General features: G+C 45.5%; 1 protein-coding gene across 1 annotated transcript in view; it reads left to right on the top strand.

The window, feature by feature from the left end:
- Window positions 1-2515: 2515 nt before the first annotated feature.
- The window catches only part of FLI1 (Fli-1 proto-oncogene, ETS transcription factor), a 135529-nt gene continuing 122180 nt past the window's right edge, over window positions 2516-15864 (top strand). Inside the window, exon 1 of the mRNA XM_082273547.1 lies at window positions 2516-2735. Within this exon, the coding sequence (XP_082129673.1) occupies window positions 2718-2735 (18 nt within the window). The 5' untranslated portion in view covers window positions 2516-2717. The remainder of the gene's footprint in view (window positions 2736-15864) is intronic.

The following is a 15864-nucleotide window of genomic DNA, read 5'->3' as shown; positions in this document are numbered from 1 at the left end:
ATTATAAATCCATCCCAGCTTATAAACATTGACTGTTAGGGTTATGGCACCTCTATGGACACAATGGGGTGGATATACTAAAGCCAAATAGACTAAACACTTAGCAAATGCAGTTGCACTCTGCAAGGACATTTGCTCCAGAGCTTAGTAAATGAGGACAAGCTTTGCTGACTTCCATCATCCAATCACGTGCAAGTAAAAGTTTTTTGTTATCTTCCTTGCATGTGATTGGGTATTCTTTGCAAAATGATGCTTTCCCACTTTTACTAAGCTCTCTGGAGCGAATGTCCTTGCAGTTGCAAAGTGTCTTTAGGAAATCAACCCCAATGAGTTGCAACCACAAGCATTAAGATAGCTGGGACTTGTAGTTCCCCAAGTCTCCCATCTGATCAGGGCAAGTGATGGGGAGGGGGAGGGTTAAGTCTGTGCTCCTGTGGCCCCAGGCAAGGGGAGAAATGACCCCGTAGCAGCATCCAGATGTGGCAGGCTCTGGGGACCTGGATGCAGACCCCTGGATTGTAGAGCAGACAGAAGGAGGGGGGAGCAGTGTACCCCTTCCATCCCCTCCTCCTCCTCCTCTATGGAGACAGACCCTCCCCTCCTTCACCTACACCATCCACAGACCCCCTACACCCCCCACTCTGCACTGGAAATTGAGGAGGCTAATTTCAGGGCTAGCCTGACATACTGGGGAAGCCATGGCTCTATGATCGGTTCTGGAGGAGCACACACATACATCGACCCACACCTGGCCGACCCTGCCGCAGCCTGGACACTGCTACACCACAGATATGCATCTGAAGAAACTGGTAGAGCACAGAAAGGTCGGTGAGACATTTATCTGTGCTGTTTGCTGCTGAGATGGTGGACTATAGACCTAACTCATCTCAATAAAATCATTACGCTGTACAGTCACATCTGGCAAAGATAGTTCATGCAAACTTTCTGGATTCTGTCCAGTTACTGTGCACCAGTACATCCCAGTATAGACCAGTAACGTCCTCATTGTAGCTCAGGTACTCTGCACTGCAAATCATCACTGAGATCTTTATCAGAATTATATGGATCTATAGTCAGACGGACATATAACACGGGGGTATTATATATTATGATGGGACAGGCAATTAAATATTATAGATTGGGGCAGATAGTAATGGTAGAGATGGGGGTATTACATATATTTGGGGCAAGAAGGGTATTTTAGATTGGGGTACGCAAGAGTAGAACAGTTGGGACACTAAAGATGGGGCAGGCAGTGACAGAATATTCTGTGACCGCAGTATAATCTGGATCGGAGAGGGCAAGGGTAGAATGGATGAGGGTATACACATTAGAGCAAGCAGGGGTGGAAGAGATGGGCTTAAAAAAAATGGGTCAGGAAGCAGTGGATGAGATGGGGTATTAAAAACAGGGGCAGACAGCAGAAGAAGGGATGGGGTATTATAAATGAGGGCAATAGTAAAGGGATGGGGTATTCTAAATTAGGGCAGTAGTAAAGGGATTGGGTATTAGAAATTAGGGCAGTGGTAAAGGGATGGGGTATTAGAAATTAGGGCAGTAGTAAAAGGATGGGGTGTTATAAACTGAGGCAGGCAGCAGAAGAAGGGATGGGGTATTATGAATTAGGGCAGTAGTAAAAGGGATGGGGTATTATAAATTAGGGCAGTAGTAAAGGGATGGGGGTGTTATAAATTAGGGCAGTAGTAAAAGGGATGGGGTGTTATAAATTAAGACAGGTAGCAGCAAAAGAAATTGGGGTAAAATCAATTGGAGTAGGCGGTAGAAGAAGAGATGGGAGTAACAGAAATTGGGGTAGGTGGTAGTAGAAGAGATGGGGTAATATAAATTGGGATAGGCAGTAGTGGAAGAGATGAGGGCAAATTAAATTGGGGTAGGGGGTAGTAGAAGAGATGGAGTAATATAAATTGGGGTAGGAGTAGTAGAAGAGATGGAGTAATATAAATTGGGGTAGTAGAAGAGATGGAGTAATATAAATTGGGGTAGGGGGTAGAAGAGATGGGGTAATATAAATCGAGGTAGGCAGTGGTAGAAGAGATGGGGGGTAAAATAAATTGGGGTAGGCAGTAGTGGAAGAGATGGGGGCCATATAAATTTGGGTAGGGGGGTAGTAAAAGAGATGGGGTAATAGAAATTGGGTTAGGTGGTAGTAGAGATGGGGTAATATAAATTGGGGGAGGCAGTAGTAGAAGAGATGGGAGTAAAATAAACTGGGGTCGGTAGTAGTAGAAGAGACGGGGGTAATATAAATTGGGGTAAGCAGTAGAAGAAATGGGGTAATATAAATTGGGGTCGGCGGTAGTAGAAGAGACGGGGTAATATAAATTGGTGTAAGTGGTAGTAGAAGCGTTGGGGTATTTTGGGGTAGAAAAGATGAAAGTTGTGGAAAAGGTGATTGCAAGTAGTTGTGGACTCACAGAGAGTTGGGGGCAGATCGCACAGTGTAGAGCAGCCCAGACAATGCTGCCCCCGACCCTCCTTATCTCCCCTCGGCAGATCTCCTGTGTACTGGATGTCATGTAGCAGCAGCGCTTCGCTTCCTCTTAAAAAGTGACTTCACTTCCCAAAATTAAGAAAAAAAACTTTCATCCGGTGAAGTGTCTCTCTGCCCCTCTCCGGCATTCAGAGATAGACAGACAGACGGACACACAGAGGGGAATCGGGTCAATGTATGGGATGGTTCTGGCATTCAGCAGCACATGGACGGGACCATCAAGGTAAGAAGAGCAGAAGCTGCCCGGGGCCAGTGTGTGGCCCTTCTCTGACCCCTGCGATCCGCTCCCGGGACCCCCGGTTGCTGCCATTGCATGTGTCGAGGCGACCGGAGTCTTGTGCAACCGCGATCAGTGTGGGGGCGACAGCAGAGAACACACATCTGCCTCTTCCTACACAGAGGACACACATACACACACATTATACAACTGTACAAACACAATCTGATGTACTCACACAGGGCACACAAGCCGACATGCACACAGATTGTACAACTGATCATATACAATCCAACATATACACAGATTACACAATTGATCATACACAATCGCACATAAACACAGATTATACAACTGAGCATACACAATCCAACATACACACACAGTACATAATTTATCATACACAATCCAACATAAACACAGATTACACAACTGATGATATACAATCCGATATATACACAGATTATACAACTGATCATATACAATCTCACATACACACAGATTTTACAACTGATCATACACAATCCCACATACACACAGATTATATAATTTAACATACACAATCTCACATACACACATTTTACAACTGATAATACACAATCTCAAATACACACAGATTATACAATTTAAAATATAAAATCTGACAAAACACACACAGAACACGACTGAGCATACACAACCGGCCACACACAGATATACAACTTAGTATATACAACACAACATGAACACACACAGTACACAGCTGAGATACACAATCCACTCAGTTGATTTAATTGTAGTAAAGCATACAATTAAGCAAAAAATAGTTATGCATGAATAGCAAAATAATAAGCAAAAAATGCTACAAATTGTGATACAAAACTTCATTTCCCACCTTATACGCTTTTTTATACTGTATTTCTTTCCGTTTGTTATATTTATTAATCTGTGCTAAGAAAGTCATATAAGACAATTAGATGGGTGTATAGATAATTAGGACCCCAGAGATTTAATTTACCCCTGGGTCGGAGTGGATTTGTTTATTTTTAATGACTGCAAATGTTCACATTTAAGCTTTGCACGAATATTGACCTAAATGGAGCGAAATTTATTACCAAAACAGTGAGTAATGCAGCAGCCATTATTTTACTAAATGTTCCCTTTATACCCTTTAGTGGGTGGGAAATGAGAAACTCTCCATGAAGATGAAGCCTGCAAACAGTCATATAGTAACGGGTAGTAGCAGAGGTAGTGGCCACTGGCATCTGGGAAGCTCAGTACCGTCCTAGCCCTTCAAAGCATTACCATGATGTGTGTGTCAGCTAGAGGAGGCTTCTGTGTTATATTGGATTGGGTATGGAAGGTGTAGATAATAAATCGTCTAAAAGCTTTAGTTCATAATTTGCATGTGGATACTAGGCTTGGAGACCCTCAGTCGGGACAAATGCGGCAGACCCTTGGTGGGGACAGGGCCCGGGGAGTTTCTGTGGGGATAGGGCATGAAGTTCTTTGGTGATAACAGGACCTGGAGGACCTTGGTGGGACATATCCAACAGACCTTTAGTGGAGTCAGGACCTGAAATGCCCAGGTGGGGAGAGGGCCTGGAGACCCTCAGTTGGGACAGAGCCTGGCAAGTCTTTCTAGAGAGAGTTCCTGGGGACTAATGCACAAGACTCTCCATTGGAGACATGGCCTGGAGACCCTCAGTGAGGAGAGGGCCCGGAGATCCACCATGTGGACAGGGTTTGGAGACCCTCAGTAAGGATAGGGGACTGAATTCAACATTTATTGATAAATGGTTATTGGGTAGATTTTCAATATCTTACATGGTGCCAAACAGCAGTTTGGATAAATGAAGCAGACCCTTCAGACAGGGCCTAAAGACCCCACTGTGGGGACAGAGGGCTTAAAGATCCTTGGTGGACCAGAGCCTAGAGCCCCTTGGTGGGTTTAAGACGTTGAGCTCCTTAGTGGGGACATAGCCTGGACATCCACAGTGGGGACAGGACATGGAGATCCACAATGGGGACAGGAAATCCTAAGTGGGACCAGAGGAAGGTCATCAACATTTATCGATACTTTGTCAATGGGTAGATTTTCAAAATCTTACATAGTGTCACACAGCAGTGGGACATATGCAGCACACCCTTAGTTGAGACAAGACATGAAGACCCTTCATGGAGAAAAGGAGAGAAGACCCACAGGGGGGACAGGGCCTGGGGATCCACAGTGGGGTTAGAGCCTGGAGATCGGGTCAGGGCCTGGAGATCCACAGTGGGGACAGGGCCTGGAGATCCACAGTGGGGTCAGGGCCTGGAGATCCACAGTGGGGTCAGGGCCTGGAGATCCACAGTGGGTTCAGGGCCTGGAGATCCACAGTGGGGTCAGGGCCTGGAGATCCACAGTGGGGTCAGGGCCTGGAGATCCACAGTGGGGTCAGGGCCTGGAGATCCACAGTGGGGTCAGGGCCAGGAGATCCACAGTGGGCACAGGGCCTGGAGATCCCCCGTGGGCACAGGGCCTGGAGATCCACAGTGGGGACAGGGCCTGGAGATCCACAGTGGGGACAGGGCCTGGAGATCCACAGTGGGGACAGGGCCTGGAGATCCACAGTGAAGACAGGGCCTGGAGATCCACAGTGAAGACAGGGCCTGGAGATCCACAGTGAAGACAGGGCCTGGAGATCCACAGTGAAGACAGGGCCTGGAGATCCACAGTGAAGACAGGGCCTGGAGATCCACAGTGGGGTCAGGGCCTGGAGATCCACAGTGGGGTCAGGGCCTGGAGATCCACAGTGGGGACAGGGCCTGGAGATCCACAGTGGGGACAGGGCCTGGAGATCCACAGTGGGGTCAGGGCCTGGAGATCCACAGTGGGGACAGGGCCTGGAGATCCACAGTGGGGACAGGGCCTGGAGATCCACAGTGGGGACAGGGCCTGGAGATCCACAGTGGGGTCAGGGCCTGGAGATCCACAGTGGGGTCAGGGCCTGGAGATCCACAGTGGGGTCAGGGCCTGGAGATCCACAGTGGGGTCAGGGCCTGGAGATCCCCCGTGGGCACAGGGCCTGGAGATCCCCCATGGGCACAGGGCCTAGAGATCCCCCATGGGCACAGGGCCTGGAGATCCACAGTGGGGTCAGGGCCTGGAGAGCCACAGTGGGGACAGGGCCTGGAGATCCACAGTGGGGACAGGGCCTGGAGAGCCACAGTGGGGACAGGGCCTGGAGATCCACAGTGGGGACAGGACCTAGAGATCCACAGTGGGGACAGGGCCTGGAGATCCACAGTGGGGACAGGACCTGGAGATCCACAGTGGGGACAGGGCCTGGAGATCCACAGTGGGGACAGGGCCTAGAGATCCACAGTGGGGACAGGGCCTGGAGATCCACAGTGGGGACAGGGCCTGGAGATCCACAGTGGGGACAGGGCCTGGAGATCCACAGTGGGGACAGGGCCTGGAGATCCACAGTGGGGACAGGGCCTGGAGATCCACAGTGGGGACAGGGCCTGGAGATCCACAGTGGGGTCAGGGCCTGGAGATCCACAGTGGGGACAGGGGAGGGTATTTAACGTAGATTTCAAACACCTTTCATGGTGTTACACAGCAGTCAAACAAGCCTAAAATGTAGATTTGCTGCATACACCAGAAGTTTGCCAAATAGGTAACTGTTTTCATGTTTAAAACTATCCAATTCAAGTAGCTTATGTACAACACAGTAGTAAATTTAAACATTATCAAAGAAGCCAAGTAGACAACTGTGGATGAATGGCAAACTGGAAAAAATAACCCTTTGATAGGGAGTCAGCCTATGGCACTAGGAGGGAGACGATTACTGGGTATCTCCCTCCAGAGCTGCCTGTGCCACAGACTGAGCTGCTGAGAATGGGGTTTGGTCTGCATGCCTTGGGTGGAGAACACTTTTGATCTGTGTATTTTTTCACTGAAATCTGCTGAGCTGCTGGAAAATGCATTTCTGAAATAACAAACTGCACCAAGTGAAAATGTTTGATTAGATCGTAGAGTGTAGATAGCCTGGAATGAGAAAGTGATGTTTTCTGTCAGAAGCAGAGCTGTGTAAAAGGAGGAGTCCCTCAGTCTGGATGTAGATTAAACTTTGCTAAAAAGCCAGACGTATCATTTTGCTGCTGCACACTCGATGAAGGTCTATGTCAAAACTAGTATGTCACACGTGAAGTAGGATCACAGTGTTGTAGAGCAGACTGAAATAATGCAGTCATTGTGTTTAATTTTTACCAATTATCCACCATTGCTGATCAATCAGCAGTGGAAACCCCTTGCTGTGGCACCCTCTCTGGTGCTATAAGCAGAAAACTTGATGGAGTCAGGATTTTGCTAGACTGTTGGTCATTTTTCAAAATGTCAGCTCTTCGAGTGATTGTAATATGACAATTATGTATATATAACATCTAAAAATCACATATGTGATGAGTACAAACTGCATTTTCATACAACTGTCACACTGGGCTGAAAGTGTCTGGTTGTCCTAGCAACCGATTTTATTCCCCTTTAGAATATTTTTTGTTGTACGCAGAAAAAGAGAATGGGATTAGTTGAGGCAGGTCATATACCTGTAAATCTTAACTAGAAACCAATATATGTGTTAAGGAATATGCAGTATTTTAAAGTGGCATTGTATACAAAAGGAGTTTTTCAGTCATCGTTTGAGTCTGGTCAACTGACTGACCTGCTGACTTCATTTTTTTCTCTTGGGGAATACAGTGGGGAAAATCTCCCTTTCATAGAGCCGGTTCTGTTCATGCTCATATTGCAGTGCTTGGTGTTCCTGCCTACCTCTAAGCCCCTCACCCCTCAGAGTGCTGGATGTTTCCTCCATGCGGTTATAAGTTTCTGTACTATAAAATACACAAGCATCCAGCAGAGATGGTGGGACCCCCTGTAATGGTGGTCGCAGGTGTTCAGTTAAGAGAAATCAGCACAAAGACCTCCCCAAAGGAGTCCCTGAGAGATACAAGAAATGTTTAGATGGTTTAGGAGCCATTCGCACCTAGATGTTCTGTTGGGTACATTAACACAGTCCTACTACGGACTATCTTTTCTATCTTGGTGCTGTGAATTACACTAATTAACGTGTAGACAGGCTTCTGTTTTCACACATACGCCCTGAAGAAGGGAACCTTTGAACACCCGAAACGAGTTGGGTATTTTACTGACTGCATTTCACAAATGTAATATTTTAACTAACATTCTTGACCTGGTTCTCCAATTTCCATATTGTGCATTCATTTTCTTAAAGGAACCATATATGACCTTTATGCATTAGAAAGCAACCTTAGAATATTTGTACAACTTGTCATAAATCTAACTAGGTCAACACTCATACAGGAAAATCCAGTGCTCTTCATCCCCACTATGACTTTACCTAATAAAAAATCACGATAGAGGCGCTAACCTTTCCACACTCAATCCAAAAACTAATAAAAAAAAAGCTTTAGCTTTAGATATAATTTAATGTATTAGGTAGGGTTGGAACCAGGTAGCCAAAGCACCTAATACTTTAGCTGGTCCTTGACTTTTCCAATTATTTTGTTCATTGGATTAAAGTACATATCGGCTTTCTACATGGTTGTAGTGAGTGGGTCCTGAATTTACATCAATATGTCCGCGTTCCATATTAGAGCTAAACAGTAGAAAGAGCCTGCATTTCACTGATGTGCACAAACACTGCTTAGAAACAACTTGAAACAAGAATCATGAAAACATTCCTTTAGTCCCCGTTCACACTGGGGCGACCTGTCAGGCGACCTGGTCGCCTGGCATAGAGAAGCTGTGGACCCGTTCTAATAGGAGCAACACAAGTCGCTCCGACTTAGAAAAAGGGTTCGGAGCTTCTTTGGGGCGACCTGGAGCGACCTGCATTGACTTCAATGTAATGAAGTCCGTGCCGGCCACTCCGAGGTCGCGGTGCCGCGACCTGTGAGGTCGCCCCGGGAAGTCGGATCGCCCCAGTGTGAACTGGGCCTTAGCTGATCTCCAAGCTAAAAACACCTTGTTATGAAGGAGAGTTTACATCTAGGAGTAAACATGTAAATATGTAATGTCTGTGAAGGTTTTTATTTATCAAGATCATGGTGGAACTTCTAGCAGTTAGTCACAGTTCTGTATTGCTGAAGATTAATCACCATTTATCCAAGTAGCATCCAATTGTAATGGGTGCCCGGAGTCTTGTGGCACTAAGATGATTGGATTATGGGAACTATTTGGATTTTTGTCTTACCAAAAAATCCTATTCTCTGATGCTCATTGTGGGACACAGCTCCAGAATCTTCTTGACCATTGGATTATGCTGCCCTCCTACAGGAGTAGGACACTAGGCAGGAAAAAGCTTTACTACGCCTATGGGGCAATCCCAGGGGGTATACTCCCACTTCCTTCTATGGGCATTCAGTTTTGTTGCAAGCAGTGTCAGAAAAATAACCCAACTCAATAGAGGGGTGGGTGCTGTGTTCATCAATGAACATCAGAGAAAAGGATTTTACGGTAAGACAAAAATCCAATTTTCTCTTCATTGACAGACACAGCTCCAGAATCTTCTTGACTATTGGATGTCCCAAAGCAGTGTCAAACATAAGGGGTGGGAAAAAAACACAGCAGAAAAAATTCCCAAAGGCTAAACCTAGCCAACCAGGTAACATGAAGCTCAACCATGGAGCTCACCTGAAAACATTACACCCTCAAAGAGGACCAGGTCCTCTCAAACAGCGGGCTGCAAAACTTTGCGGCCAAAAGCAGCATCCGCAGATGCCAACACATCTACTTTGTAAAATTTTGTGAAAGTATGCACAGACGACCAAGTGGCCACCTTGTAAACCTGCATCACTGACTCTTGATGGCGAAGGGCCCAGGAGGCACTAAGCGCTCGCGTAGAATGCGCCTTAACAAAAAGGAGGAACCTGAACCTTGATTGAATAGGCCTGCACTACCGTCTGTCTGATCCATCTGGTAATGGTCACGGCAGACGCGGCCAACACCTTGCAAGGTCCATCCATAAGGACAAAAAGTGAGTCTGATTTCCTAAACGACTCGGTTGCCGCCAGGTACACCCTGATCACCCGAACCACATCCAGAGAATGCAAGGCAATCTCCTTAGGATGCTTAGGCTTAGGAATAAGGGAAGACAACACAATGTCTTCATTCAGATGGAAACTAGAGACAACCTTAGGAAGGAACGACTGACAAGGGCGAAGCACCACTTTATCACGGTGAACCACCAAATAAGGTGAACAACAAGATGAAGCTGCCAGCTCGGAAACCTTGCATAAAGAAGTAATCGCGATCAAGAAGGCAACCTTCTGGGACAATGTAAGCAGAGGAATCTCGCAAATATTTTTTAAAGGCAGTTTCTGAAGAACCGACCGTACCAAACTAAGGTTCCCAAGGAGGCAAAGGAGACCACTCAGATAGAGCCAAGTGGCGAACCAAGGAATGCTTAGCCAACGGACGTTGAAAGAAAATTTCCAAGGCTGAAACCTGGCCCTTGATGGTACCCAAAGCCAGGCGATGTTCCACACCTCTTTGGAGGAACGCCAAAATTCGAGCCACCGAAAAGGAACTGGGAGAAAACCCCCACAGACTCACACGCAATATACGACTTCCAGACGCAATGGTAAATCTTTCTAGGAGGTAGATTTTCTAGCCTTCAATAACGTGGGAATCACTAAGTCAGACAACCCCCTATCCTTCAGCACCTGGCTTTCAACAGCCAAGCCCTTAAAGCTAGAGACTGTAAAGCAGAATGGAAGATCGGCCCTTGGGCCAACAGGTCTTCCCCAAGGGACATTGGCGACCAGCCGTACCAAATCCACGTACCATGACCGGCGAGGCCAGTCTGGGGCCACAAGGATGACCGAAATTCCTTCTGCCTCAACCCTTCGAAGAAGTCTCGGCAGAAGTTTGAGAGGGGGAAAGGTGTATATCAGAGGGTACTGCCCCCAAGGAGCCACCAGTGCGTCTGTGACGTCGGCTAGAAGATCCCGACACCTTGTCATGAATCTCTGCATCTTCTTGTTGAGATGAGAGGCCAACTGGTCCACCTCGGGAGTTCCCCACTAGAGACACAGCTGATGAAATACCTACAGACGAAGTGACGATTCTCCTTGGTCCAAGGCCTGTCAACTGAGGTAATCCGCCTGCCAATTTTCCACCCCTGGAATATGCACAGCAGAGAGAGCTGGAACGAAATGTTCCGCCAACCTTAGAATGCCGGCTACTTCTTGAGTCGCTAGGACAATTTTGTGCCCCCATGGTGATTGACATATGCCATGGCCGTGGTATTGTCCGATTTAATCTGTACCGAACACCCCTGAAGACGAACTATCCAGAAGGCCAGACAAAGTCTGATCGCCCAAAGTTCCAGTACATTGATCGGTAGTCCAAACCCCCTGAGCATAGCCCGTGCCCAAAACAAACACCTCCTCACCCTGAAAGGCTGGCATCCGTGGCGACCACTGTATTAGGTATTAAAAAGTCTTCAAAATCTACAGAACTGGTCCAGTCAAATGTGACTATCCTCTATTAGTGATACTAAGTGATAATTTCTAGTGGCTATTAAAAAAAAAAAAACCATAAGAGTGCAAATTTAGAGCACCTGCCGCTTTTAGCATCCTCTAAAAGCTTTATTTTAACATTTTTCCGTAGTTATTAAGAGGTATCAATTTATTGATGCTTTTTGCCTTCCATATAGGCACAACAAGCAAACTGCAGAGAGAGGAAGAAGGATAGGAAATGGATAATAAAACACATACAGGAAGAGAGTTTTATCATTTTTCCTGGAACATTTCTTTCATTTGAGCAAATGGTAATGAGAAGTGAAGAAATAGCTGCACAAACAATACTAGAGATGGGTGAAGATGGGTGAATACCAGCAACAATATTGTCATAGCTTTCACAGCAAGGAGGGGCTCATCTCCTAAACTTTACAAGTGTTCTTATCAATCCTGCAAAGTGGAGCTTTCAGAAAAATGCAATGTCCGCTTATATGGTTGGCCCCCTCTCATTTAAAAAATTACCTTACTGTATTAGTAGTTACCTGTATAAAAAAAAAATTACATTCAAAGTTATTTCATCCTAATGATCCCGCTGGGAAAACACAACAGCTCAGCATGAAGGATTTCCCCATCAACATTGGCTGTGTTGATAGGGAATTCGAGCAATTTTCTTTTCTGCCGCCTGTGGTTGAGGGAAAGAAAATTGCACCATCTATGGCCTGCCTCAAGAGCTTAAAGTGCATATGAACCATAACAATGAATATCTACTATTTTGTCTCTTTTGGTCTGGTAAATATACAATTAAATGCATTGTATAAGGATAATGTAATCTTTACAGATTCCTACATCATAGTGTATGATATTTCATTTATAAACACATTTATGATGAGACCCATATAGTATTAATGGTAAAATATATAAGTTAGGATGATCTATATATCTCCCAATGTGTCTTCTATATTGATTAGTGAAGCTAAAATGGCGCTTGTGAGGCTGTTAAAAAAATTGTTTACCAATATGCTTATCTTTTCTAAGATACTCATCAGGAGAACGCAATGGCAAGTTTCCATGTACCAATGTGTCATTTCTTAAATGTGTGTAGTGTGATAAGACACCCTATAAAAGTGGGATCTGAGATCCATCAGATCAGAGCATATCGGATGGCTTTATATCGGTGTGTTCTCACGTAGCTAGATCTGGTAATAAACCTTTAAATTTGGAACTCTCTCAGTCTGAAGGTTGATTTCTTTCAGGTATCCGAAGGTTTGAGGAACTTGAGTCAAATTCCCTATTCAGCATTTTGTTATATTTGGTTGATAAGTGCATAAATACCTGTTGATCTTATGAGAAGTGCAGAGCTGTCCTGTGTACTCTGCAGACTTTTAATGTTACCTCAAATAAACGATTTAGCTCCACCTACATCTTATTAGGAACTATAGCATAATTAGCCTTTGTGTTGTGGAGATCTGGGAATGGGAGGAGTTGAGTAGTTTTGCAAAAGTCACTGGGCAGACCTGACACCACTCAGTCAATAAAAAGCTGTGTGTTGTCAGCCCACAATACGGGCTAAGAGCTGAAGTTCACTTGTACAGCTCTCAAATGGATAAAACATGTGACATGCATGCAGGGAAGTAGCTATGAATCATGGACGCTCCCTGGTAATGCTTTCTGTAGCAGGTTGCGCTGTCAACTGTGACAATACATGTTCTTTAAGTGATATTAAAGGTTAAAATAAAAAAAGGAGGTAATACCTGCTCTGTGCAGCAATATTGCACAGAGAGGTTTCTTACCCCCTCTTCTGGTAGTCCCCTGCTGGTACTGTCCACTTCTCTCCCCTCTGAGTGCCTCCTTAGCAAGCTGGGCGCTATGGAGGTACCCGTGTGCGCCTGAGCCAGGCTGTGTGCATCCGTAGACACACACAGAGCTAGTAAGCCATGCTGTGTGTTTGACTGACATCAGCAGGATTTCCGCTGCCCTCAGTGCCTCCTGTGAAAGCAGGAAGTGAGGGATGCAGTGCTGTAGCTGAAACAGCGCTGAAGTGGTAAAATAAGTCAGGTCAGTTTTTAGGATAAATGGGGAAAAGTAGTGGGGCGTTTTTTAACCTTAACGCAGAGAATGTATCAAGGTGAAAAAAACGTTTGACCTTTAGCCCCCGTTCACACTGGGGCGACCTGTCAGGCGACTTGGTCGCCTGACAGGTCGCCTGGCATAGAGAAGCTGTGGACCCGTTCTAATAGGAGCGACACAAGTCGCTCCGACTTAGAAAAGGGTCCGGAGCTTCTTTGGGGCGACCTGGAGCGACCTGCATTGACTTAAATGTTATGAAGTCCATGCCAGCCGCTCCGAGGTCGCGGTGCAAGCAGCGCGCCGCGACCTGTGAGGTCGCCCCGGGAAGTCGGATCGCCCCAGTGTGAACGGGGCCTTAGAACCACTATGATATACCTATAATACAATTATAATTAAAGACAGGCAGCAGGACAGCTATCAGCACACTACAAGGTAGCAGTGACATTGGTTGTAGTAAAAAGGATAATCAAAATGATATCCTCTGTCCTCTAAGGTTTTAGCTAAGAAGAGACTCTGGGAGTTGTGACTGCGTTGGGCATATGAGGTTCATTTTAGTCTGTAGCATAGGTTCAAAGGGCAATAAGTCTATACTGCTAAGACAGCTAAGCAACTACAGAGAGGGGAATCTGTGACTAGTGGACAATTCTGAGGTCTTCTACGCTGGAAACACCCAAGTTTAAATTTTCCTTTCTAATGGACCCTCCATCTACCCCAGACCCCATAGCAGCCGCAACCACATTGGCTGCTATATTTATTGGTACGCCACTGTTCACGTACAGTATTTCAGAGATATGCTGCATGTTTTTTTTTAAATCATTATTATTTTGTCTTCACATACACTTCAATATGCCATTGTATGAGTTTTCTGCTATCTATGTATCTATCTGTCTTTCTATCCATCCCTATGCTAGGATTACCTCTTGTATACTGAACATTTTCTAGCTGTAGTGGTCCCCACTCACCCTAGTTTAGTAAGGCCTCATTTCACACTTGTGCGACTTGTCCTGTGACTTGGGACTGTGCATGTCAAGTTGTACTCTATGATTTCCAATGAGTACCATTCATATCTGTGCGACTTTAAGTTGCAACGTCTTCAAAGTAGTCCCTGCACTACTTTGGTCCAACTTTGATGTGTTTTGAGGTCCATAGACCTTAAGTCCTAATTCCAGTCGTTTTTAGGTTTATTAAAAGTCAGCAGCTACAAAAAGTGTATCTGCTGACTTTTAATAAACACAAACTCACCTGTCCCAAGATACAGCCTCGCTCCTCTCCCTCTCCTCTTGGCTGTGCCGGCATCACAAGTGTGGGCACCCGGCTGTGACAGGTTGCGGCTTCACAGCCGTATAAGCACAACGCATGTGCGAGTCATGCTGCGCTTCCTCAGTGGCCAGGCAATCTTCTAGGATCTCTGACGTGTCCCAGAAGATTACAGGGAGGGAGGGGGAGAACTGTCAAAACTAGGTACCCACTCCCCCCAAAAAAAAATTGCATGCCAAATGTGGCATGTAAGGGGGTGAGCACTTTTGGGTGGAACTGCGCTTTAAGATTACACAGGCATTGCTTCAAGTCCAGTCAAAATCACGTAAAAATCACGTAAAAAAAACAGCGCAACTTTTAGGTCGCACAAGTGTGAAAGGGGCCTTAGTGCTAAAAATACCTGTTCATCCTGTCAGAAGTCCTATATGCTGATAACTTTCTGTGTTCCCTGTCTGTCCTGTTAGCTGTTTCTTTGCTCACAGCTATCTCCGAGCACTAAAAAACACCTCTCCCTATGTTATGGGGTAGAGGACAGGGGAAGTCCTGTCCCAGGGTGACAATGCTGCTCCTACATAGATACAGTACCCTAAGATAGGAAGTGTGTGTATTGGCAGGGTCATCAGGTGAAAAAAAAAGGAAAAAAGCCTAACAAAAAAAAAACTACAACAGAACCACAAAAACTAGTAAACTGTAATATATGAAATTTTTTTCTTAGAAATAAGTAATTTTGCGCAGCATAATAACGATGCTAAGATCAGTAACCAGCGGCCTTGTGTTTGTAATGTGGCCTCCTACATATCCCAGACATGTTTAATTCCTCCCCCTTGCGTGCTGGAAATGAGACGTGTTTCATGCTGTGGGTCAGTGTTCTGTTTTTCTGTTTTGTGGAGATAGTTTAATACTTTTTATGGGTGTAAAGCTCTGAGCTTTCTGTTATTATTACATCTGGGTGGAAAATTGTACATGACAATAAAGTGGTTATCCTGGATCGGCCTGGGAGACTTGTTTGTGTTCCCTGTCTGATAATTCACTGACTGATTGTGGGAAGCCCCATTACATGGAGGTTTTGGTTGTATGCTATAATGTCATACACAGGAAAATAAGGTGGTTATGGAGCTAATATTTTCAGATACCGACAATGGACAGTCTGATTGCATGTTCACCAGATCTCTATACATCACATGTATTGTACATGTGGCCATTGGGTACATGGCCATTGGACAAATGCTTCTATTGTATGGTTTCAGAATTGTCCTAGTGACTATGCCCACATTATGTTTGGTACAGATTTTGCTGTGTACAA

Source organism: Pelophylax lessonae, assembly GCF_965119305.1.
Source record: "Pelophylax lessonae genome assembly, chromosome: 12".
Lineage (NCBI taxonomy): Eukaryota > Metazoa > Chordata > Amphibia > Anura > Ranidae > Pelophylax > Pelophylax lessonae.
The sequence above is the reverse complement of the archived record's forward strand: the minus strand, read 5'-3'. Positions and strand labels throughout refer to the sequence as shown.